Source organism: Spermophilus citellus (genome assembly GCF_964194105.1).
Source record: "Spermophilus citellus genome assembly, chromosome: 3".
Taxonomy (NCBI): Eukaryota; Metazoa; Chordata; class Mammalia; order Rodentia; family Sciuridae; genus Spermophilus; species Spermophilus citellus.
In genome coordinates this window covers 13,204,273-13,230,730 of record NC_138184.1, presented here as the reverse complement: position 1 = coordinate 13,230,730, position 26,458 = coordinate 13,204,273, and the positions used below count along the sequence as shown (strand labels likewise).

At 39.7% G+C, this 26,458-nt stretch overlaps 2 protein-coding genes across 2 annotated transcripts; both read right to left on the bottom strand.

Moving 5' to 3' along the window:
* Window positions 1-1,502: 1,502 nt before the first annotated feature.
* LOC308644085 (olfactory receptor 7A5-like) lies at window positions 1,503-10,983 on the bottom strand (the record flags this gene model as incomplete). Its single annotated transcript, XM_081284780.1, has 2 exons — window positions 1,503-2,104; window positions 10,698-10,983. The coding sequence occupies 2 exons, from the start codon at window positions 10,981-10,983 to the stop codon at window positions 1,503-1,505; spliced, it is 888 nt and encodes a 295-aa protein (XP_081140906.1).
* Window positions 10,984-21,253: 10,270 nt separating this feature from the next.
* LOC308643281 (olfactory receptor 7A5-like) lies at window positions 21,254-22,183 on the bottom strand (the record flags this gene model as incomplete). The annotated part of the gene is made up of 1 exon (XM_081283188.1): window positions 21,254-22,183. The coding sequence occupies one exon, from the start codon at window positions 22,181-22,183 to the stop codon at window positions 21,254-21,256; it is 930 nt and encodes a 309-aa protein (XP_081139314.1).
* Window positions 22,184-26,458: the final 4,275 nt, after the last annotated feature.

Below are 26,458 nucleotides of genomic sequence, written 5' to 3'. Positions count from 1 at the left end.
AGGAAATGAACACACAGAGCAAGGAGAAGCTCCATGCTCATGTCTTACTACATCATTCACACAGGCTCAGATACAGAGTCAATCTAAGTGCCCATCACCAGAGGAGTGAAGTGAAAAAAAACGTGGCATATATACAACATGGAATACTATTTATCCTTATGTAGGATGAAATCCTGTCATTTAGACCAATTTGGATGGAACTGGAGCACATTGTGCTAAGTGAATAAGGCAGATACCAAAAGAAAAGTACTTCATGGTCTCTCTCAACTGAAGAAGATAAAAATAAAATAAAATAAATGCTAACTTGAATATAGAATAGAGATTACTATACATCAGGTTGGAGAGGGTGGATAATGGATGGCTATATTTGATGAGTGTTCACCATGGGCATGTATGGAAATATCACACTGAACCTCCTTAATATTTACAGTTATTTATGCTCATGAAATAACAAACAGAAAAGTTGCCAGAAGTCAAGGATCCCAAGTTTTGCCCTGTTACAGCCCCATCCACCTTTCTCCCTGCCCAGTGCCTGGCCCCCAGAACCATCAATCTGCTCACCATTTATATATTGCTAGAATTTCAAAAGTGTTGTCTAGCACATAAAAATGGTGGAGTAGATACCTCTGGGGACATGACCTGTTGTGCCCATGGCTATGTTAGGCACTGTGGACACCATGCTGAAATAGAAACACAATTCAAAAGTTAGAATAAAACCTAAAGACCGGCTAATACCTTGGGAAGTTAAAGGTTACCTTGTCAAAAATGGAAATTTGGAAATAATATAGAAAAAAATCAAAAATAGAGAATTGAGTATCTATTCTCATCCATGCATAGTGCAAACTTGCAATCCCAGTGACTCAGGAGTCTGAGGCAGGGGGATCATATATCAAACCATCCTCAGCAATGTAGTAAGGCCCTAAGCAACATAGAAAGACACTGTCTCAAACAAAAAACAGAAAGAGCTGTGCCTATGGCTTAGTGGTTAAACAGCCTTGGGTTCAATCCACAGTATCAAATTTTATTTTCTCAGATTTACTTACACAATAAAATTATTAAAATTAACTTTTCACATGTGAATAGTAATTATGCATATCTTAAGCAAAATGAACAATTCCTTAGCATGACATAAGTCATTTGAGATTATTTCTAAAAATATATCTTTGGGGATAAATGAGAATTTTCAATTATTTCTCATCCAAAGTGGGAATAATTTGGGGCAAGTTGGAAATGACAGGGGAAAGGGTTGAATTTCATAGTGATCACAGTGTGCAATAAAGTGAAAGGTGTAGTGGGATTGTATGTCAAAGTTGATATCAAAGAAATGGAAACTCTGTGTTAACATAGAAGGATCCAGTCCTGCTTCCACATTCCAGTGAATAATTGTGGATTCTTCTACTGAGGCTCTGATCCCTGGAATCATGGGCACTTATTCAGTCTCAGCACAATTAACACTTTTATCTTCCTGTGTCACAAATTTTTCTCAGAGCGCTCTTGATGTCCTAGTTTCTCAGACTGTAGATGAAGGGGTTCAGCATGGGGGTGACCACAGTGTACATCACTGAGGCTGTTGCAGTAGAGTGTGAGTTTTGGGTCACAGCAGAGCTGAGATACACACCTAGGGTTGTGCCATAAAATAAGGAGACCACAGAGAGGTGAGATGCACAGGTGGAGAAGGCTTTGTACTTGCCCTGAGCTGATGAGATTGCACAGATGGAGGACACTATTTTGAAGTAAGAGTAAAGGATGCCAATGAGGGGGCCAAGAGCCAGCAAGAAAGAAGCAATATATATCACCACCTCATTGAGAAAGGTGTCAGAGCAGGCACGCTGAACCACCTGGTTAAGTTCACAGAAAAAGTGCGGGATTATTTCCAAGTCTGTGCAGAAGGACAGCCGCAATATCATTAAGCTATGTAACAATGCATGTAGGACACTCACAATCCAGGACACCAGAACTAGCAATCCACAGAGCCTGCGGTTCATGATGACCATGTAGTGCAGGGGGTGACAGATGGCCACATACCGGTCGTAGGCCATCACAGTCAAAAGGAAATCATCCAACCCAGCAAAGAGTACAAAAAAGTGAATCTGGGTGATGCAGCCTGCATAGGTAATGGCCTTGCTCTGTGTCTGGATGTTCACCAGCATCTTTGGGATAGTGTTGGAGGTGAAGCAGGCATCCACAAAGGACAGGTTGGAGAGGAAGAAGTACATGGGTGTGTGCAGGTGGGAGTCTGAGATGGTGGCCAGGATGATGAGCAGGTTCCCCAGCACAGTGACCAGATACATGAACAGGAAAAGGCCAAAGAGGAGGGGCAGCAGTTCTGGATCCTCTGTAAGTCCCAGAAGAAGGAATTCTAGATGTTGAGTATCATTCCCTGGTTCCAAATGCATGTGGCTACAGAAATGAGAAAAAGAGCATAACCATTTTTTACAGACAGGTATTACTTACATCATTGAAATGAAACAATACATATTTTTGCTATAAATAATTTTAGTGATGTGTGTGTAGGTCATGTTGGAGTGGTTGCCTAACATATGCAAGGCCCTGTTTACAATCCACATACCTCATAAAAATAGAGAAATGCCATGAGAATGGGGAAAAAGGTAACTTCTATAGAACATGCGTGGTTCTTGTCCCCTAAGGGATCTTGTGTCACCTCTGAAAAGGAATTCCTGTTTCATTCTGAAGGTTTGACTAGGAAGTCATGCATTTCAGAATTCTAATAAGAAAGTTATTCAGGCCTTTGAGAAGTGTAAATGGAGCACCCCTCCTGAGCACTTTGGTTGTTTCTGTGTTTTGGCTACAGTGAATTGTGCATCAGTCAATGTGGAAGGGCAGATCTCTTCAAAATACCCATTTCATTTTCTTTGGCCACATACCCAGGAATAGGATTGCTACATCAAGTGATAACTGTATTTTAATTTTGTGGATTCTCTATTATGTTTTCCATAATGGCTTCAATAACTTGCATTCCTACCAACACCAGGTCAGGATTCTTTTTCTCCCCCATAATCATAGGCCCTTGATATCCTTGTCTTTTTGATAGTAGCCCTTCCAACTGCAGTTAGTCCACAGTCTACCATAGTTTTGATTAGCATTTACCAGATAATTAGCAATTTTGAGCACATTTAATACAGCTATTGGCCATTTGTAAGTGGTACAGATACACAGTGGAATAATAACATCTATTAATGAAACGATGAATCTTATCATTGGAGACAACAGAGATGAACCTGGGGACATTTATGAAGTCAAATCAGCCAGGTACAGGAACACTATAGCTGCATGATATCATTCCTGTGTGGATTCTGAGAAATTTGATCTCACAGAATGTCAGCATGGCATGATGGTCACAGAAGCTGAGGTGCATTCTGGGCCCAAATGGATGAGGAGAAGCTCCTCAAGGGGAAACAATTACAGTAAGAGAAGAGGAATAGCTTCTGGTGGTGTATTGCACAGTAGAGTAATTATAGTTAAAAATAACATGTTCCCTATTTTAAATAGATATAGGGGAGGACTTTGAATGTTTGTCACAGAGAAATGATAAATGATTCAGAAAATTAAGCCAATCATACCTGTTCAATTATTATACAATTTATACATGTATGTAGATATAAAGTTATTTTTGTGAATGTGTATAATTATATGTCAATTAAAAATAAATGAATTACTAATTACTGATTACCAAGTATGTTCCATGCATTGGATGAGTAATCTGTATGAGTTAAAACACAGAAGTCCACATTATCCAAAGAGAGGGAAAGCACATAAGCAAAAATGGGTAAAATCACTTAATATGTCTCATGGTGATGGGTACTAAGAGGAAAAAGAAAGAGCAGAGGAACTTGTAGTTTTACAGCAATGCAGGGAAAACTAGCAGAAAGAGGGGCATCCAAAGAAAGACCACAAGGAAGGCAGGGCAGGAGCCACAAGTCATCCTCAGTGGAGTGGTCTTCATTGGGGGACAGTCAGTGCACAGGTCCTAAGGAACATGCTTGTTTCAAAAAAATGAGGCATAAAAGAAAGCTGTTGGCAAGGCGAAGGAAAAAGGCCGAGAGTGATGAGAGATGGTGTCAGAGAATATTAAAGTGTGAGCTGGCCTCACTGCTTGAACCTCTTGCCCTTAGATTTGCTGCAAACACATTCTGTGGATTGCAAAAGGATTCCCTCCTTGCTACCACTTGAGGGTTAAGTTCTGTCCTCTAGCTGCTAAGAATCACCATGGAATATATAACATCAGGTCGCCTTTTCTGAGACCTCCATGAGGCAAACACACACACTCAGACACTCTCATAGCTTGATTTCTGCCATGGCCTCTCTGCCCCAGTCACCCTGACAAGCTTGTGAGCTTCCACAAAACAAGCTGAGTTTGTCTTTTCTCTGAAGAATGTGGACAGGGTACCTGGAGAGTCCACTTGACACTCTTTCCATGAACAAATGAGTGAACCCACCTAATATGCAAACACAGGTATGACAAATTGTGGTATAAAGGTGTATTAAGAAGTGTAATGCAAAAAAATATCAATAAGAGAGCTCATGTATAATGGCATAATTTGTCATGAACATACTTTATATACAGAGTTATGAAAAATTGTGCTGTGAATTGGTAATTATGAATGTAATGCATTCCACTATTGTCATGTATGAAAGAAATAAAAAAAAGAATGCTTCTCTTCTTCTCTCTATTTAAAAAGGAACATGAAAAGCTGTTCAGTTAACAGAGGGAGAAAGAGAAATAGAATATAATAGGGGGAGTGATAGAAAAGGAGAGAGAAGGCAAAGTGGTGGACAGAACCTGAAGAGGTGAGGGCAGAGACCGAGTGAGCTGATGTGGACAAAGTGGAACAGGACCTTGAAAGTCCAGGTTTCTCTTCTCCAGGAGGAAATGGCTGCCTTGGTCCTGGCAGTATTCCAATCCCAGTGACCCTCACTGAGTGCCCAGCAAAAACCTTAAGCAGCAAAATACATTTGCCCAAAACACCAAAGTATTGACATCATTTTCTCAATCTAGATTTTAAATGTTTTCATTATTGCATTGCAGTGATACATAATGTTGGGGTCATTAAATATTTTTAGTTGTAGATGGTCACAATACCTGTATTTTATTTACTTATTTTTTCTGAGAATTGAACCCAGTGCCCACACATGCTAGGCAAGTGCTCTGTCCCTGAGCCCTAGCCCCAGCCCTGTCGGGATCATTTTGACACAGACTCTCATGCAGGGAATATACTTTGCTCCACTTTTGTCCCCAGTACCTCCCTTTTCCCTCCTCTCCTCCCTTCCACTGTTCCTCTTCCTTGTGTCAAGGCACCCAACAGACCATACACTTCAAAAGAAAGAAAATGACCAAATGTCAAATATCAGCAACTCACAAGAGGAGATATGCAAGATATATACAGCAAAGTGGGGAACATTGAATATGAAATAGCAGATCTGTCTTCCCTAGTTCTGCCCCTTTCACCTGACCTATTGGCTTGTCCCTAGTTATGTTGCAGATAAGGCAGCCTTTTCTCACTATTGTAAAATTATTACAGAATCATTGTGCCGGTTCACTGAGTATATATGTGATCATTCCATATTTGTATGTGTTGTGTGTTGATCACATCAGGGTAATTAGCCTTTCAATCTCCTTAAGTCCTTACTCTACTTCCTTATCTTTTTACTTTGCTTGTTTTGTGTGTGTCATTTCATGATTGTTCTTGGTTTTGGGGCTTTTAAAAATTTTTTGTGCATGTTAGACATAATAATTATATGATTATGGGGCATATTTTGATGTTTTGATACATGAAAATGTTGCATAATGATCAAAAAGGGTACTAGCAAGAAAATGTAAAAATAAATTGCTAAAGCCTTGGAAATAAAAGATAAGAAAGTAGAGTAAAAAGTTATGATTGAATCTTCCTTATCTATAGAGAAACAAACTCCAATATACTTGTGGATGGTGGATGTAATCTCCAGTAAAATGATGAGGAGCAATGCCTACAATGAATCATGGAAAATCAAGAGGCACAGAGACCTAAGAGAGACATGAAAATAAGTCGGAAATATGTTGAAAAGTTGACTTATTAGTGCAAGGAGTGCATAATTTTCTTTTAAAGCAAGGATTCACAAGTCAAGAAATATCTGAATGCAAGGAGTGCAGAAGAACTTTCACCAGCATTTTTGTTTAAAGCAAGGATTCACAAGTCAAGAAATTTGTATTGAGTCACATCTTTCAGAATGAAAAACTCTGTCAGGAGCCAAATAACAAACACTGGCCTATTGGAAAACATTAGAATCTCTAGACTTTCAGAGACTCCCCGCAGATACAGCTCCACTTATGTGCTGTGCTTATGTAAATGAAACTAGAGACAGCATGCAAAATAAGTAAAATAAAAAATAAAAAAAAAAATAGAATGAGAGGGAATAGACTCAAACCCTAAGCAAAGGGTCTTAACAAATTGAAATATGTCGACAGCCATCCTGTTGACTTCATCTTACAGGTTGTGAAATACTTGCAATGTAAAACTCTTTGGCATATTCATCTTCACTTATTAAGTTAGTTCATTTTCCATGTGGATACCCAGAGAGGAAGAGGGTTCAATGAAATATCTATATCATGATTTTCTCCTGCAGAAATTTATTTATAGAAACTCCTAAATCTAGATCTTTCTCACCAATATGAAAATAGGTTGAAACATGTTGCATTATAATTTTTTTTTAAATGAGCTCGCTCCAGTGCATGTCTCTCCACACTTCATACTGGATTTATCCATTCCCCTTTATTGCAAAGGTAAGCAGACTTACATTTTACTTTATTTGAATCACTTAGTGCCTCCAATCCCTCTTCTAATTGAGATTCTGTCACCATAAGTTAATGGTCGAGAGTGACCCCGTGTTGCTGATTTCTTGGTCACTTCTCCTTTTTAGTATCTTATAAATCCATTAATAAGTTACTTAAGCTAGCAAAGGACACCACCATCTCTGGGCTGCAGGCAAGGCTAGTTGGGCTCTCAGGAAACCTTGGGTGAAAGCTCCTGCCTTCCTTCTCTTCAGTCCCCTCCTGCAGTGTCTGCTGGGTCCTCAGGCTCACCTGGGCGGCATCTCGGATGGGAGGGTCTTCATGCACAGGCTTCAGTTCTTCCCTGGATGTTGAAGGTGCAGAATGAGGCTCTGACCCCAGACAAGAGAACAGAAATGGATCCAGCTTTGTTCCTCAAGTCAGATTTCAAGATCCTGAAGAATCAATGTGCCCCAGGGTGTGCACTCAGGGAGACAGGAGCAATCACAGCCTATAGAATTCTGTATCTGCTCATTAGGCACATGTCCTTCTTTTTATGCCAACCTCTAAGCACCAGATTTCCCTGCAGGACTCTGGTCTATAATAAGTAAAGTGAGAGTTTTCATAGATTCCCCTGAGATCAGAGTGGAGTGCTATTAATCTGTCCCTTTTTACCACCATTCCAAGAGCCTCACATCCCAATGTCCCACCATCCATCACCACATCCACCCTTTGTGTTCCACTTTTCTTCCCATGTCTAAAACTAAGAAATCTACCCTGGTTAGGTATCTTGTGTCCTCCAAACACTGACTCACATTGGGGACACAGACTCTGGCATCTCAGAAGTTTTCCATTCCATCTTTAATCAGAGGAGTGAGCTGTTTTTGTTTGTTTGTTTGTTTGTTTGTGAAATGTGAAAACATAAGACAGCACCTCCTGCTCTCATCACACTTTGCTGATGATACCAGAAATTTCATGCTGGTAATGAACTTATATTTCTATAATGAGGAACCAAATAATGGTTCTTGATTTCAGATGTGAGAATGAGTTTGAAGAGATAAAAACCTAGAATGATAGAAACTAAGTACCCTGCTATGTTATTAATGTGGTTGCCTGAACTGAGGAACTCAGGACTCTGGCAAGATCTCAGAACAGTGTGGGCTTCCCATGTGTGCGCAGTAGTGAGTCAGTAGGAGAGGTTCTTAAATAGTAAAAGCCACAGTGTAAATCACACTTCCATCTGTACCGTCTTCCCTCTTCTCTACACAGCAGAGAGTAAGAACAATGAAACATCAGATGCCAACATTTCTTATTGTCCCAAATGTGTATAGTTCAATATCCAACACTTTTACCCCAATCAAAAAGCAAACTTCACCACAGTCTTCTGTACATTTTATGTCTGGATTAACAGGAAGCCAAAGCACATTATCAACAAGTCAGTGTTCTCTTTCATTTTCCTGCTCTTGTTTGAAGAATGTACACAGGGTAATTTTAAGCACAGGATGCACCATGACAGCAATGACAGCTTACAGTCACATGGGAGAAAGTGAACAGCAATCACAGGTTCAAGAGGAAAGGGAAACACATCAAAATGTGAACAGTTTATAAACGGCTTCCTCAGATGTACATCACTTTTTTAAATTTATAATTTTAATTGAACTTTTCATTGGAGAAAATTGTAGATTAATAGGCAGTAGTAAATACTGACAGGAAAAGATCCAAGGCCCCTTTTGTGAGCTTACACCATGGTAACATGAGCAAAATATCACAGCCAGGTATTTACACTGATAACAAGGAAATGAAATCACAGCAAAGAGAATTGTCCATGGCCATATTTATTATAGCTTCATTCACAATAGCTACTCTGTGAAGTCACATAAGTGCCCATCACCTGATGAGAGGAGGAAAGAAACGTGGCATATACACAACTTGAACATACTCAGCCACATGTAAGGATGAAATCATGTTATTTGGGGCACTGTGAATGGACCTGGAGGATATTGTGCTAAGTGAAGAAGGCAGATACCGAAAGACAAGTACTTCATGGTGGCTCAAGAAGAGGTTTGAAAAAAAAGTAAAATGTCACCCTGAACAAAGGATAGGGATTTATAGATGTTGGGAAGGGGTTGGAGAGGGTGGATAAAGGGAGGCCTGATTTGATCAGTGCACACTATGGGCAGGTGTGGAAATGTCATGCTGAACCTCACATTTACAATAATTCATGATCATAAAAAAAATACAGAATAGCTCGCATAAGTCAAGGGTCCCGAGATTTGTCCTGTTATAACCCATCTACTCCCCTCCCTTCTCAGAGCCTGGACCTTCAAACCATTAATCTATTGACCACTTATATATTGCTAGCATTTCAAAAGTGTTGTCTAGCACATAGAAATGTGTGCCTGGGAAAATGGTGAAATAGTTACCTCTGGGGACCTGTTTGCCCATGACTATGTTAGAACTGTGGACACCATGCTGAAAAAGAAACAGGGTTCAAAAAGTAGAGAATAAGACCTAATGACCAGCTAACACCATGGTATGTTAAAGGCTACCTTATGAAGACTGGAAATTCTGGAAGTCTTCCAGGAAATAAATCATGAACACACAATTGAAGATCTATTCTCTGTTGGGCAGGGTGGTGCATGCTTGCAATCCCAGTGACTCAGGAGGCTGAGGCAGGAGGATGAAAGATGAAGGTCAGCCTCAGCAATTTAATGAGGACCTAAGTACTTAGCAAGACACTATATCAAACAAAACCCAAAAATGTCCATGGATATAGCTCAGTGGTTAAGCAACCTTTGGTCCAATCCATAGTACTCCAAATATTTTTTTCTCATCCTTCCTTCCACACACAGTCATGAAAATAGCCTCAATTGATAAATATTATTTTGACATGTGAATACAAACTAGTACTCTTTTTAGCAAAATATACAATTAAGTAACATGGTGTATGTCATTTGAGATAAAAATTATTTCTAAAATTATATCTTATTTAACTAATGAGGATTTTCAAGTATTTCTCATCCAAAGATGGGAATGATTTTGGGTAAGTTCACAAATGACAAATGAAAAGGATCGAATTTCATAGAGATCACAATGCGCAATATAAATAATGACTCAGTGGAATTGTATGAGGAACTGGAAATCAAAGAAATGGAAACGCAGGAGTAAAGGAGAAGGAGCAAGTTCTGTTTCCAGGTTCTGATACAGAAAATCAGTTCTGAGCTCTGAGGCTCTGCGGCACTGAGCCCTGCAATCACAGGCACTTATTCAGTTTTAGTAGAATTGACACTTTAATCTCTCTCACAGAGTCTCCTCAGAGCGCTCTTGATGTCCCTGTTTCTCAGACTGTAGATGAAGGGGTTCAGCATGGGAGTGACCACAGTGTACATCACAGAAGCAGTTGCAATGGAGTGTGAGTTTTGGGTCACATCAGAACTGAGGTACACACCTAGGCTTGTGCCATAAAATAAGGAGACCACAGAGAGGTGAGATGCACAGGTGGAGAAGGCTTTGTACTTGCCCTGAGCTGAAGATATTGCACGGATGGAAGACACTATCTTGCAGTAAGAGTAAAGGATGCCTGTGAGGGGGCCTCCTCCCAGGAAGACAGCCGTAATATATATCACCAGGTCATTAAGAAAGGTGTCAGAGCAGGCACATTGAATTGTCTGATTAAGTTCACAGAAAAAGTGTGGGATTTCCAAGTCTGTGCAGAAGGACAGCCGCAACATCATTAAGCTTTGTAACAATGCATGTAAAAAACTCACAAACCAGGATGCCAGAACTAGCAATCCACAGAGTCTGTGGTTCATAATGACCATGTAGTGCAGGGGAAGACAGATGGCCACATATGGATCATAGGCCATCACAGCCAAAAGAAAGTCATCCAACCCAACAAAGAGTAGAAAAAAGTGAATCTGGGTGATGCAGCCTGCATAGGAAATGGCCTTGCTCTGTGTCTGGATGTTCACCAGCATCTTGGGGATGGTGGTGGAGGTGAAGCAGATGTCCACAAAGGACAGGTTGGAGAGGAAGAAGTACATGGGCGTGTGCAGGTGGGAGTCTGAGATGGTGGCCATGATGATGAGTAGGTTCCCCAGCACAGTGACCAGGTACATGGAGAGGAAGAATCCAAAGATTAGGGGCTGCAGGTCTGGGTCCTCTTCCAGTCCCAGAAGAAGGAATTCTAGATGTTGAGTATCATTCCCTGGGTCCATATGCATGTGACTACAGAAATGAGAAAAAGAGCATAGCTAATTTTCCCATAGACAGGTATTACATCATTGAGGTGAGACAATGCATATTTTACTGGAAAGAAACTAAATTTTACATATGGGTATGCAGCTCAGTGGAGGAGTGCTTATCTAACATGATCAAGGCCCAGGATTCCATCATTTTCCCCACAAAAAGAAAAAAAAAACAATGGAATGGAAAGTAATTAACTTCTATAGAACGTGCATGTGTCTGTCATGTCCCCCTAAAGGATGCTGTGCCATCTCTGTTGATGAATTCCTCTTTCACTCCCAGGGTTTCACTCGGAAGTCATGTATTTCAAAATTCTAAAGGGAAAATTAATAGTGCTTTTGAGAAGTATAAAAAGAGCGCTCCTGATGTGCACTCTGGTTGTTACTGTAACTTGGATACAGCGAATAGTGCATCAGGAAACATGGAAGGACAGATATCTCCTACTACACACATTTCATTTCTTCTGACTATATTCCCAATATTGTGATTGCTGCATCATGCGATAACTGAATTTTAATTTTTATAGAACCTACGTTCAGAATGGTTTCATTAATTTACATTCCAAAGAACTCTGGATAAGGAGTTTTTTTTTCCTCTACATACTCACTGGCCCTTATTATCTTTGAATATTGTATAATAGACTTTCTAACTGGAATAACTTGTCGTATTTCTGCCATGGCTCTCAGCACTAATCACCTTGACAAGGCTCTGAGTGTCGACACCACAGCTGAAATGACCTTTTCACTACAGAATGTGGACAGGGCACCTGCAGAGCCCACTCAACACACTTTCCATGAACAAATGAGCAGACCCACTTAAGAATGCTGCTCCTCTTCCCTGTGTTTAAAAAGGAGCATGAAAATCTGTGCAGTCAACAGAGGGAGGAAGAGAAATAGAGAAGAATGGGGAGAGAGAGAGAAGGAGAGAGAAGGCAAAGGGGTGGATGGAACATGAAGAGGTGAGGGCAGAGAGAGAGTGAGCTATTTGGACCCAGGGGAACAGGACCTTGCAAGCCCAGGTGTCTCTTCTCCAGGAGGAAAAGACTTCCTTTGTCCTGGCAGCGTTCCAAACCCTGTAACCCTTGCTGGGTGTTCAGCAGAAAACATAACAATAAAAGTATGTTTTCTAAAAGACCAAAGTTGTGACTCTTTTTTGACCTAGTTTTTAAATGTTTTATTATTGCTTTGCTGTGATAATTAAGTTTGGGGCTATTTTTTGAAAGTATTTATATCTGTAGGTAGACACAATACCTGTATTCTATTTACTTATTTTTTGTGGTGCTGAAGATCCAATACTGTGGCCTCACACATGAGAGGCAAGCGCTCTGCCCCTGAGCCCCAGCCCAAGCCCTGTTGGTGTCATTCTGACACAATCTCACATGCAGGGAATCTGTTTTGCTCCCCTTCAGTCCCCAGTACTATCCCTCCTTCCCCTCCTCCCTCCCACTCTTCCTCTTCCTCATGTCAAGGTGTCTACAGTTCATACACATTTGAAAAAATGACCCAAGGTCAAAGATCAACAATTGACAACAGGAGATATCCAAAGTACCTACAGCAAAGTGGGGAACTTTTAATAGGAACCAGCAGATCTGTCTTCCTGGTGGCTGTTCCTTGCACCTGACCTATTGACTTTTCCCTAGATTCTCAGCAGATATGGCAGGCCTCTTTCTCCTTGTTTTAAAATTCTCATAGCATCATTGTGCCTGTTCAGAGTCTATAGGTGATAATCCAATATATGTGAGTGCTGTACCATGATCAAATCAGGATAAGGAGCTTTCAATCTCCTTTCCTTTATCAATCACCAGTTCATTGATTCCATTTTTTTCGTATGTGACATCAATTCCTGGTTGATCTTGTTTTTTTTTTTATTTTCTTTAAGTGTTATTTTATTAGACACCTAATAACTGTATAAGTTTATTGGGTATATTGTGATGTTTTGATACATGAAAATATTTTATAGTGATCAGATCAGGGTACTAGGAATAAAATGTAAAATAAATTGCTAGACTCTTAGAAATAAAAGAACTGGAAGTCAGATATAACGTTGATTTATCTAAAGAAAAATAAATTCAAATTTACTTGTGGATGATGGACATGATCTTTAGTGAAATGATGAAGAGGAGCACCTTCCAACAGCTGGCCAAAGGTGATGAGGCTTCTGGATATACACCTGTGTCAAAGTGAGGAAATCAAGAGGCACAGAGACATAAGAGAGATATGAAAATAATTTGGAAATATGTAGAAAAGTTGACTTATCAGTGCAGAATAACTTTCACTGGCATTTTCAATAAAGTGGGGATTCACAAGAAAAGAAATATCACATTGTTGAGTCAGATCCTTCAGAATGAAGAGCCCTGATAGGAGCCCAATAACAAACACTCATCTGTTGGAAGATATTAAAGTCTGTAGACTTTCAGACACTCTCCACAGATACATCTCCACATGGGTGCTGTGCTCATGGAAAAGAAACAAGTACAACATCAAAATCAGTGAAAAACATTCTGTTTGAAAAAATAAAATGCCAAAATAAAAGAGAAAGAAAAAATGGGAAGGAATACCCTCCAACTGAAAGCAAAGAGTTTTAAAACTCTTAAATAGAGAAGTCTAAATCACTCCAATGCACTTACTTGACAGGCTATGAAATAATTACAATATAAAACCCTTTAGCATTCCTATTTTTCACCAATTAAGTAAATTTATTTTTCATGTGGATAATACCAATAGAGGAAGAAGATTCTGTGATATATCTATATTAAGAATTTCTGATGCAGAGTTTTTTTTTACAAAAATATCCTAAAACTGGATCTTTCTCACAAATATTAAAAATGTGCTGAAATATGTTCCATTGTAATTTTTTTAAAAAGGATCTCCCCCCAGTGTACATCCCTCTGCTGTTCATTCTGGATTGATCTATTCCCCTTCCTTGCAAAGGTACTCAGGCTTACATTTACTTTGATTTGACCCTTCATACCTCCCATCCATCTTCTAAATGAGATTCTGTAACCATAAGTTCATGGTCAACAATGACCCAGTGTTGCTGATTTCTGGGCACTTTTAGTATCTTATAAATCCATCAATAAATTAATTAATCTAGAAAAGGACACCACCATGTCTGGGCTGCAGGAAAGGCTAGTTGGGCTCTCAGGGAACCTCAGGTAAAAGCTCTGGCTTCCATTCTCTTCAGTCCTCTCCTGCAGTGTTTGCTGTGTTCTCAGACTCACCTTGATGGCATCTCTGGTGGGAAGGTCGTCATGAACATGCACCAGTTCTTCCCTGGATGTTGAAGGTGCAGAGCGAGGCTCTGACCCCTGAAAAGAGAACAGAAATGGGTCCAGCTTTGGTCCTCAAGTCAGATTTGAAGACCTTGAATAATGAATTATGTCCCATGGGCATGCACTCAGAGCAGGAGCAATCACAGCCTACAGCTTTCTCTATCTTCTCACTAAGCACATATCCTTCTTTATTCTGCAACCACTAAGCACCTGAATTCCCTGCAGGACTCTGGTCTATAATCAGGAAAGGAAGAGTTTGCATAGATTCCCCTGAGAGCAGAGTAAAATCAGGTGCATATTACCACCAATCTACAGGACCCATCTTACCAAAGTTCAGACCTCCTTCCACCATACCCCTCCTGTGAGTTATAGTTTTCTTCCACATGTGAAACTAAGAAACCTGCCCTGGTGAGTTATCTTATGTCCTCAAAACCCTGACTCATCATAGGTACACAGTCTCTGGTGTCTCCAGAAATTTTTTCTATCCCTCTTTAACAGAGGAGTGAGCTCTTTTTTTGTATAAAATGCGAATCCATAAGACAACACCTCACACTTTGCCAACAATACCTGCAATGTCATGCACCTGATAGACTCACATATTTCTAAAGAGGGATCAAATGATGGCTCTTACTTTAGGATGTGAGTATGGTTTTGAAGAGATAAGAATCTCTTCAGGCTCCAAGACTTGAGCTCCCTTCTCATTTCATGCTCATTCACAGTTGGCTCTTTTCATATCTCTTCTCTCATATTTCAAAATGAAATGTGATTCTGTATGTACTTGCAGATATGTGTGGGTGGATGACTCAACTCTTAAGAAAATTAGAAATCCACAGGCATACATGTTGTATTCACACCTGGTACCATGACCACTTTCTGTGGACCCACAAAGTATTTCCACAAACTTCATTTATTCCTCACAACATTGTTCTAACATCATGCTTGTTTCCCTCTATTAATTTCAGAATAAAGGGCACTGGGGGTGTTAACTTTCTTGATATTAAATTAATGGTGCCATTTTGATGCCACATATTTTAGTGCATTATATGATGTTTCCATAAATTTATACACTGGGTAATGACCAGATCAAGGTGAGCATATTTACCTCCTCAAGATTTATCTTTTCTTTGTGGTGAACACACTCCAGACTGGTAGAAAAAAAGAAAGTGAAATAGGGGAAGGAGAAGGAAGAGAAAGGAGAGGTACTGAGGTTAAGTTGGAGCCAATTGTATTCCATGCTTTATTATTATGGCAAAATGAATCCCAAATTTATGTATAATTATAAAGCACTAATTGCAAAGGATATTGGATTCCATCATTTTTGAAATATGCAAGACCTTATCATGACCGTACTTTGCGACAGAACAGCAGAACCAATTCCACATACCTGACTACAACACAGTATCCTGGGGCCAATCTTCTTCTGTCCCTCCTGCTCCCTTACCCTTTCCAGCCTCTGGGAACCAGAATTCTGCTCTGAGCTCCTGTGAGAGCAACTTCTGTGCCTTCTACATGTGAGTGAGGTCCTGCCGTACTTGTCTCTCTGTGCCTGGCTTATTGCCCAGCACACAGTGACCTCAGGTTCTCCCATAGGATCAAGGATGCCAATTTTATAACAATTATATTTAAAAACAGTTAACCATTAATTAACACTTCTTCAGTTGAGCACATGAGGGGAACAGGTCATAGTAACGTTTTCTATCTTTTTATGAATAACCAGGAAAGAGGAGGTCAAAGTCTCCAGAGCAGTGGTTGTTAGGAGGAGATGGAAGCAATATTATCTTCATTTTATCATTATTTAATGCACACAAGTATTAAAGTATTACACTTTACCCATTCCTACATGCAATTATTGCATGTAAATTACACATGTTTCTGAAATTGTATAAGAAAATAGAAATGTTGACTGTCCTGTCATGATCATTACACACTGTATACATGAATTGAATTAATATGCCATCCTCTATTTGTACAATAAAGAAAATAACTATTGAATAAATCATTTTAAATTATGCATGTAAAAAATGATAAGATAATAGAATGAATCAGACATTATTACCTTATGTGCATACATGATTATATGACCTATATTACTACTCTACATCATTGAAACCAGAAGAATGTGAAGTCATACTCCATTTATGTATAATGTGTCAACATGCAGTCAAATGTCTTGTATAATGAATTGGAACAAGTTCCTTAGAAATACATTTAAATAATTGTTAAGAAATTTTTAAAAATTAGGGGAAAAATTTTTATGCTGTGGATATTTGTCTCATTATTGTAATGATTTACTACCTACATTTAACCTATAACAAACCTCAAATATGAACAATAGAATTTACTCTAAAATAAATTTAAATTTAAATTTAAATGAAATCCCAAATATCAAAATAGACATATACAAATTATTTCAAAACAATTACAATTTTTGAAATGCAAGAAAAATTGGTCAATGTGCCTGAGTCAGTGACCTAAAAGAATAGATACAAATGGCTAAGGAACATGACAATGTGCTCAATTTCATAAGTACACAGAGAAAATCACATTAAAATCATCAAGGGGACTTTGAATATTTTACCTTGGTGTTTGCTGTAGTCCTAAATCTGCAACACCCAGAGACAGAGCGATTCTTTGCTGGGGAGAATCCCAGAAGCAGGAGTCTGTATCTGAAGCTCTTGTTTCCTCTGAGCTTAATTTATACTTTAGTAAAGCTTCTCTAGAGCCATCTTAACATGAGGCCTGGGACCATAGCCTGCCCTCGGTGACCTCAACTTCATTGCCTGGTGATCATAAGGTCCTGCTACCTGGTAAAGGAGTGACCAGGAACCTCCAGAGACAGTGTGTATCAGATGGTCCAACAAAGTGGCAAATGCTGAGTGGAGTTTTAAAATCTTAATTTAATATTTATGGACAAGTGATTGTACATATCCATAGGGTGAACGTGATGTCTTTAGCACATGTACATGGGAAATTTCTCTTCCCATATCATTACCTTATGATTCCAGGTTTGCGCTCCTCACTTCAGATCTTCATAAAACTCATGACAAGATCTGGGCACTGCAGCCCCCACCCACCCCCACTCACTGTGGCACACTAGGACTGGTTCTTCCTATTCACCTGTGTTCCTCTACCTGTTATCCAGCCTCCCTCCTCCTCCTCCTCCTCCTGCCTCCTTCCCAGCCTCCAGGGCCACTATTCTGTATGTAGATTGAGGCTCCCTTCACCTCCACATAGGAGCACATGCAGTGTTTGCTTCTGTCTGGCTTCTTTCATGGGACACAAGAAACTGTTACCATTATTCTCTTGTAAATAAGAGGATTTCATTCTTCTTGAAGGCTGAAGAGCACTCAGTTATAAATATACCACATTTGACTACTGTGAATAGTGCCCCAGGAACATTGGGAAGTGAAGGTACATCTTTGGAAGCTAATTTCATCCCCTCTATTTTGTTGTTATCAAGATCTACCTCCATGAGTCTGGATTTATTTTTCTGCATCCAAGCTAATATGCACATCTGTAGTTTTGTGGCTCAGACACTCTCTTCTTTCTCTTCAACCATCTGCTAATTTTCATTCTATTCAACTAAAATTCACACAGGACAAACTCTTTATCAGGAACTGGACTAGACATCACGGTTGCAGGCACAGATGAGGTAGGGTTCAGAATTTCTAGGAATTCATAATGTGTGTGATTGGAAATGTTCTGTAAGTTGAAGATGATGGGAAGGAAAGAGGATCCAACAAAAAGGCAGAAAATCCTCAGAGTTTGTCTCATTTGCATCACCTCAGAACACCTCTCTGCAAGAGAGTTTCCAGGATTAAAAGGCACCAAGAGCATCACTTGTGAGTTTCCGTGTTAAAGGTATAATTTTGTTTGTTAAAATTGAAGACAATCCCTTATTGTAGATAACTGGGAAAGTGCCCTGTTCTGTTCACACAACTGAGGTTTCCTGGTGAACGTTAAAAGGCTGATCCAATGTGGAACCTCAGGAACAGTCCTGGGGACAGGGAGCTCCTGAAGTGAGACCCCAGGGAAGAATGGATTTAAAACCTGTGAAAGCTGAAGTCGTCAAGGGCTGGATGGAAGAGGCCTGGCTTTTGGGCCCTTGATGTGGTGCCCACTGCTGCTCAGGAGAGTCCTGCCAGGGCCTTCACTGGGGCACCATCCATCTGACCCCTCCAACTCCCTGCTCCACAGACTATAGACAAAGAAGCTCAATATGTGGCTGACACCAAGGCCACATCAAGGTCATGTAGACAACAAAGTGCCCGCAGAACTGAGGAAGACCTCAAGACCAGTGCTAGAGTTTCAATCTTAAGTGTCACTCAAATGCCCTGTGTTAAAGCTTGGTCCCGAACTTGGTGCTATTGGAAGATGGTAGAAATACTAAGAGGAAGATCTAGTGGGAAATCTTAGTTCATTTGGGAATTGCCCCTGAAAGGGATTGTAGGACCCCCATCTTTTCCTCTATCTCTTCCAACTCCAGGCCATGAGGTCAGCAGCTTTCCTTGGCCACATTCTTCCCACCCCTCTTCATGTGCTCATGGCAATAGGGCCATGCCATGGGGCCAATCCAAAACAGATTGGAATAATGAAAACTATGATCCAAAACAAATGTTCTCTCCTTATAAATCAATTATCTCAGGTACTGTGTCATAGTAACAGAATTCTTACTTGCATAACCAGGGCATGATGCAAAGACATTACCAATAGTTTAGACCCACATGCAGAAAAGGCTTTGGACTGGTAGCTGACTCAAAATTCTAGAATGATAGAAGCTAAGGACACTGCTATGTTAATCATGAGGTTGCTAGAATAGGATAACTCAGGATTCTGGCAAGTCCAGAACAGTGTGTGGTTCCTATGTTTGTGGAGAAGGGGGGGCAGTAGAAGAGGTTTACTTAAGTAAAAGCCATATTCTAAATGAAATATTTATCAGTAATGTCATGTCTCGTATCTATGTAGCAGAGATCAAGATCAATGAAATGTTATACGCCAACATTTCTTTTTGTCCCAAATCTGTTTATTTCAATAGCCAATATTTTTACACCAAATGAAAAGCGGACTTTACCACAGTCTTTGTACATTTTGTGTCTGGGTTGACATTGTCATCAAGATGGTGTTGTCTTTCATTTACCAGCTCTCATTAGAAGAAAGCACATCAGGGTAATTTGAAGCCTAGGATGCAACAGGACAGCAATGACAGCTTGCAATTCCATGGGAGAAAGTGAACAACAATCATGAGTTCAGGATGAAAGGAGAACACATCAACATTTAAACTATTTACAAATGGCTTGCTCTGCTTTCCCTTTTTATATATGATTCTTAATGAAACTTGGTTTGGGAGAAAGTTGTGGATTAACATGTGGTAGTAAAAAAAACGACAGAGAGAAATCCAAAGACCCTTTAGTCAGTTTCCACCATGGTAACACTGAGCAAAATATCACAGGCAAGTTATCAATGCTGATAACAAGGAAATGAACACACAGAGCAAGGGGAAGCACACAGCTCATGTCTTACTACATCATTCACACAGGCTCAGATACGGAGTCTATCTAAGTGCCCATCACCAGAGAAGTGAAGGGAAAAAATGTGGCATATATACAACATGGATCACCATTTATCCTTATGTAGGATGAAATCCTGTCATTTGGGCCAATGTGGATGGAACCAGACCACTTTGTGCTAAGTGAATAAGGCAGATACGAAAAGAAAAGTACTTCATGGTCTCTCTCAAATGAGGAAGATAAAAATAAAATAAAATAAATGCTAACTTGAATATAGAATACAGATTACTATACATCAGGTTGGAGAGGGTGGATAATGGATGGCGATATTTGAAGAGTGTACACCATGGTCATGTGTAGGAATATCACACTGAACCTCCTTAATATTTACAGTTATTTATGCTCATAAAAATAACATATGGAACATTTTCCAGCAGTCAAGGATCCCATGTTTTTCCCTATTACAATCCCATCCACCTTTCTCCCTGCCCAGTACCTGGCCCCCCAGAACCATCAAACTGCTCAACATTGATATATTGCTAGCATTTCAAAAGTGTTGTCTAGCACATAAAAATATGCACCTGGGAAAATGGTGGAGTAGATATCTCTGGGGACATGACCTGTTTTGCCCATGACTATATTTGGCACTGTGGACACCATGCCGAAATAGAAACACAATCCAAAAGTGAGAATAAAACCTAATGACCAGGTAATACCTTGGTAAATTAAAGCCTACCTTATCAGAAATGAAAGTTTTGGAATTAATATAGGAAAAAAACAAAAATACGAAACTGAATATCAATTCTCATCCATGCATGGTGCACACTTGCAATCCCAGTGACTCAGAAGTCTGAGGCCGGAGGATCACATATCAAAGCCTTACTCAGCAATGTAGTAAGGCCCTAAGCAACATAGCAAGACACTCTCTCAAAAAAAAAAAAAAAAAAAAAGGGGGGGCTGTGCCTATGGCTCAATGTAAACAGCCTTGGGTTCAATCCACAGTATCAAATTTTATTTTCTCAGATTTACTTCCAGAATAAAATTATTAAAATTACCTTTAGTTGTTATATTCATTTTTTCACATGTGAATAGTAATTATGCATATTTTAAGCAAAATGAACAATTATTTAGCATTACATAAGTCATTGGAGATTATTTCTAAAAATATACCTTTTGGGACAAATCAGAATTTTCAAGGATTTCTCATCAAAAATGGGAATAATTTGGGGCAAGCGTGGAAATGACAAGGGAAAGGGTTGGATTTCATAGTGATCATAGAGTGCAATAATGTGAATGGTGTAGTGGGATTGTATGTCGAAGTTGAAATCAAAACATGGAAACTCTGTGTTAGTAGAAGAACCCAGTACTGCTTCCACATTCCGGTGAAGAATCCCGGATCCTGGTTGTGAGGCTCTGAGCCCTGCAGTCATGGGCAATTATTCCGTCTCCGAAGAATTGACGCTTTTATCTTCCTGTGTCACAGAGTCTTCTCAGAGCACTCTTGATGTCCTTGTTCCTCAGACTGTAGATGAAGGGGTTCAGCATGGGGGTGACCACAGTGTACATCACTGAAGCAGTTGCAATTGAGCGTGAATTTTGGGTCACAGCAGAACTGAGGTACACACCTAGGCTTGTGCCATAAAATAAGGAGACCACACAGAGGTGAGATGCACAGGTGGAGAAGGCTTTGTACTTGCCCTGAGCTGAAGAGATTGATGAGATGGAGGACACTATCTTGCAGTAAGAGTAAAGGATGCCAGTGAGGGGGACACCTCCCAGCAAGAGAGCACCAAAATATATCACCAGATCATTGAGAAAGGTGTCAGAGCAGGCACGCTGAACCACCTGGTTAAATTCACAGAAAAAGTGTGGGATTTCCAAGTCTGTGCAGAAGGACAGCCGCAATATCATTAAGCTTTGTAACAATGCATGTAGGACACTCACAATCCAGGACACCAGAACTAGCAATCCACAGAGCCTGCGGTTCATGATGACCATATAGTGCAGGGGGTGACAGATGGCCACAAACCGGTCATAGGCCATCACAGTCAAAAGGAAGTCATCCAATCCAGCAAAGAGTACAAAAAAATAAATCTGGGTGGTGCAACTTCTGTAGGTAATGACCTTGCTCTGTGTCTGGACGTTCACCAGCATCTTGGGGATGGTGGTGGAGATTAAGCAGGCATCCACAAAGGACAGGTTGGAGAGGAAGAAGTACATGGGCGTGTGCAGGTGGGAGTCTGAGATGGTGGCCAGGATGATGAGCAAGTTCCCCAGCACAGTGACCAGGTACATGGACAGGAAAATGCCAAAGATGAGGGGCTGCAGTTCTGGGTCCTCTGCAAGTCCCAGAAGAAGGAATTCTAAATGTAGAGTATCATTCCCTGGTTCCATGTGCATGTGACTACAGAAATGAGAAAAAGAGCATAGCTAATTTTCCCATAGTCAGGTATTTCTCACATCATTGAAAGGAAACAATACATATTGTGCTGTAAATAATAATTTTCGTGATGGGTGTGTAGCTCATGTTGCAGTGGTTGCCTAACATATGCAAGGCCCTGGGTACCATCCATATACCTCAAAAAGAAAAGGAAAAGCCAAGAGGAAGGGAAATAAACAACTTCTATATAACATGCGTGGGCTCTAGTCCTCTAAGTGTCCTGTGCCACCTCTGAAGAGGAATTCCTGTTTCATTCTGAATGTTTCACTAGGAAGTCATGCATTTCAGAATTCTAATGAGAAAGTTATTCAGGCCTTTGAGAAGAGTAATTTGAGCACCCCTCATGAACACTTTGGTTGTTTCTGTGTCTTGGCTACAGTGAATTGTGCACCAGTCAACATGGAAGGGCAGATCTCTTCAAAATACACATTTTATTTTTTGGTCACATACCCAGTAATAGGATTGCTGCATCATGTGATAACTGTATTTTAAATTTTGTGGATTCTCCATAGTGTTTTCCATAATGGCTTCAATAACTTGCATTCCTGCCAACTCTAGGTCAGGATTCCTTTTTTTCTACACATACTGACTGGCCCTTGATATTCTTGATCTTTTTGATAATAGCCCTTCCAACTGGAATTAGGCTTTCATTAGCATTTCCCAGATAGTTAGCAATTTTGAGCATATTTCTTAAGACTATTGGCCATACAGATACACAGTGGAATATTATTGGTTCAGATACACAGAGGCATAATATTCAACTATTAATAAAATAATGAATCTTATCATTGGGGTCAACATAGATGAACCTGGGGGACACTTACGAAGTGAAATCAGCCAGGTACAGGAACACTACAGCTGTATGATATCATTCCTGTGTGGATTCTGAGAAATTTGATCTCACAGAATGTCAGCATAGCATGATGGTCACAGAAGCTGAGGTGCATTCTGGGCCCAAATGGATGAGGAGAAGCTCCTCAATAGGAAAAAAATTACAAGAGAGGAGGAATAGCTTATGGTGATGTATTGCACAGTAAGCTAACTATAGTTAAAAATAACATGTTACCGGTTTTAAAATAGATAGAGGGGAGGACTTTGAATGTTTCTCACAGAGAAATGATAAATGTTTCAGAAAATTAAGCCAATCTTACTTCTTCAATTATTATTCAACTTATACATGTTTGTATTTATAAGGTAAATTTTGTGAACATGTATAATCATATGTCAATTAAAAATAAAGCAATAACTAATTACTGAGTACCAGGTATGTTCCACACATTGGATGAGTAATCTGTATGAGATAAAACAAAGAAGTCCCCATTATCCAAAGAGAGGGAAAGAACATAAGAAAAAATGGTTAAAATCACCTGATATGTCCCATGGTGATGGGTACTAAAAGGAAAAAGGAAGAGTAAGAGGTAGTGTACTTTTATACCAATGCAGGTAAAGCCAGCAGGAAGAGGGTCATCCAAGCAGAGACCACAAGGAAGGCAGGGCAGAACCACAAGTCATCCTCAGTGGAGTGGTTTTCACTGGGAGGGCAGTGAGTTCACAGGTCCCAGGGAACATGCTTGTTTCAAAAAACTGAGGCATGAAAGAAAGCTGTTGCCAAGGAGGAGGAAAAAGATGGAGAGTGATGAGAGATGGTGTCAGAGAATATTAAGGAATGAGCTGGCCTCACTGCTCTCTGAGGCTACAAGGTACAGGGAGTCCTTCATCCACACCCTGAACCTCTTGCCCTTAGATTTGCTGCAAACACATTCTGTGGATTGCAAAAGTATTCCCCTTGCTACCACCTGAGGGTTAAGTTCTGGCCTCTAGCTGCTAAGAATCACCCTGGAATATATAACATCAGTTCGCCTTTTCTGCGCCCTCCATGAGGCAAACACACACACTCACACACTCTCATAGCCTGATTTCTGCCATGGCCTCTCTGCCCCAGTCACCCTGACAAGGTGGTGAGCTTCAACAAAACAAGCTGAGTTTGTCTTTTCTCTGAGGAATGTGGAAAGGTATCTGGAGATTCCACTCGACACTCTTTCCATGAACACATGAGTGAAGCCACCTTATATACAAACAGAGATATGATAAATTGTGGTATAAAGGTGTATTAAGAATTGTAATTAAAAAATCAATGAGAGCTCATGCATAATGGCATAATTAGGTGTGAACATACTTTGTATACCGAGTTATGAAAAATTGTACTGTGAATGGATAATTATGAATTTAATGCATTTCACTATTGTCATGTATGAAAGAAATAAAAACAAGAATGCTGCTCCTCTTCTTCCCTGTGTCTGAAAAGGAGCATGAAAATCTGTGCAGCCAACAGAGGGAAAAAGAGAAATAGAGAAGGGTGAGGAGTGAGAGAAAAGGAGAGAGAAAGCAATGGGGTGGACAGAAAAAGAACAGGTGAGGGCAGAGAGCGAGCTGATGTGGACCCAGGGGAACAGGACCTTGCAAACCCAGGTTTCTCTTCTCCAGGAGGGAAAGGCTGCCTTTGTTCTGGCAGAATTCCAAACCCAGTGACCCAGGCTGAGTGCCCAGCACAAAAGATAAGCAGCAAAATAAATTTGCCCAAAACACCAAAGTAGTGACATCATTTTCTCAATCTACATTTTAAATGTTTTCATTATTGCATTACAGTGATGCATAGTGTGGGGGTCATTAAATATTTTTAGTTGTAGATTGTTACAATACCTGTATTTTATTTACTTATTTTTTCTCAGAATTGAACCCAGTGCCCACTCCTGCTAGGCAAGCGCTCTTTCCCTCAGCCCCAGCCCCAGTCTTGTTAGGGTCATTTTGACACAATCTCACATACATGGAATCTATTTTGCTCCACGTTAGTCCCCAGTACCTCCCTTTTCCCTCCTCTCCTCCCTCCCACTGTTCCTCTTCCTTGTGTCAAGGCACCTCACAGACCATACACTTCAAAAGAAAAAAAAATGACCAAAGGTCAAAAATCAGAAAATCACAAGAGGAGATGTCCAAGATACCTACAGCAAAGTGGGGAATTTTTAATATGAAATAGCAGATCTGTCTTCCCTAGTTCTGCCCCTTTCACCTGAACTATTGGCTTGTCCCTAGTTATGTCGCAGATAAGGCAGGTCTTTTCTCACTATTTTTAAATTCATACAGAATCATTGTGCCTGTTCACTGAGTACATAAATGATCATTACATATATGTATGTGGTGTGTGACAATCACATCAGGGTAATTAGTGTTTCAATCTCCTTAAGTTCTTACCATTACTTTGCTTGTTTTTTTGTGTGGCATTATTTCATGATTGTTCTTGGGTTTGGGGCTTTTTAAAATTTTTTATACATGTTATTTTGTTAGACATAATAATTATATATATTTATGAGGCATATTGTGATGTTTTGATACATGAGAATATTGCACAATGATCAAAAAAGGGTACCAGCAAGAAAATGTAAAAATAAAGTGCTTGAGCATTGAAAATAAAAGAGAAGGAATTAGAGTAAAAACTTATGATTGAATCTTTCTTATCTAAAGATAAACAAACTCCAATATACTTGTGTATGGTGGATATGATCTCCAGTAAAATGATGAGGAGCAATGGCTACATTTCTACTTCATGGAAAATCAAGAGGCACAGAGACGTAAGAGAGATAGGAAAATAAGTTGGAAATATGTTGAAAAGTTGACTTATTAGTGCAAGGAGTGCAGAAGTACTTTCACCAGCATTTTGGCTTAAAGCAAGGATTCACAAGTCAAGAAATGTGCGACTGTTGAGTCACATCTTTTAGAATGAAAAACCTTCCAGGAACCCAATAACAAACTCTGGTATATTGGAAAATATTAGAATCTGTAGACTTTCAGAGACTCCCCACAGATACATCTCCACTTGTGCTGTTCATATGTAAATGAAAATAGGGACACCATGCAAAATCTGTGAAAAAAAAACCTCTAAAGAATTAAAAAAATATAGAATGAGAGGGAATACACTCCAATTCTTAGCAAAGGATCTTAATAATTTGAAATAGAGAGGTCGACGGCCATCCTGTTGACATAATCTTGACAGGTTGTGAAATACTTGCAATGTAAAACTCTTTGACATACTCGTCTTCACTTATTAAGTTAGTTCATTTTCCATGTGGATACCCAAAAAGGAAGAAGATTCCATAAAATATCTATATCATGATTTTCTACTGAAGGAATTTACTTATAGAAATTACTAAATCTGGATATTTCTCACCAATATG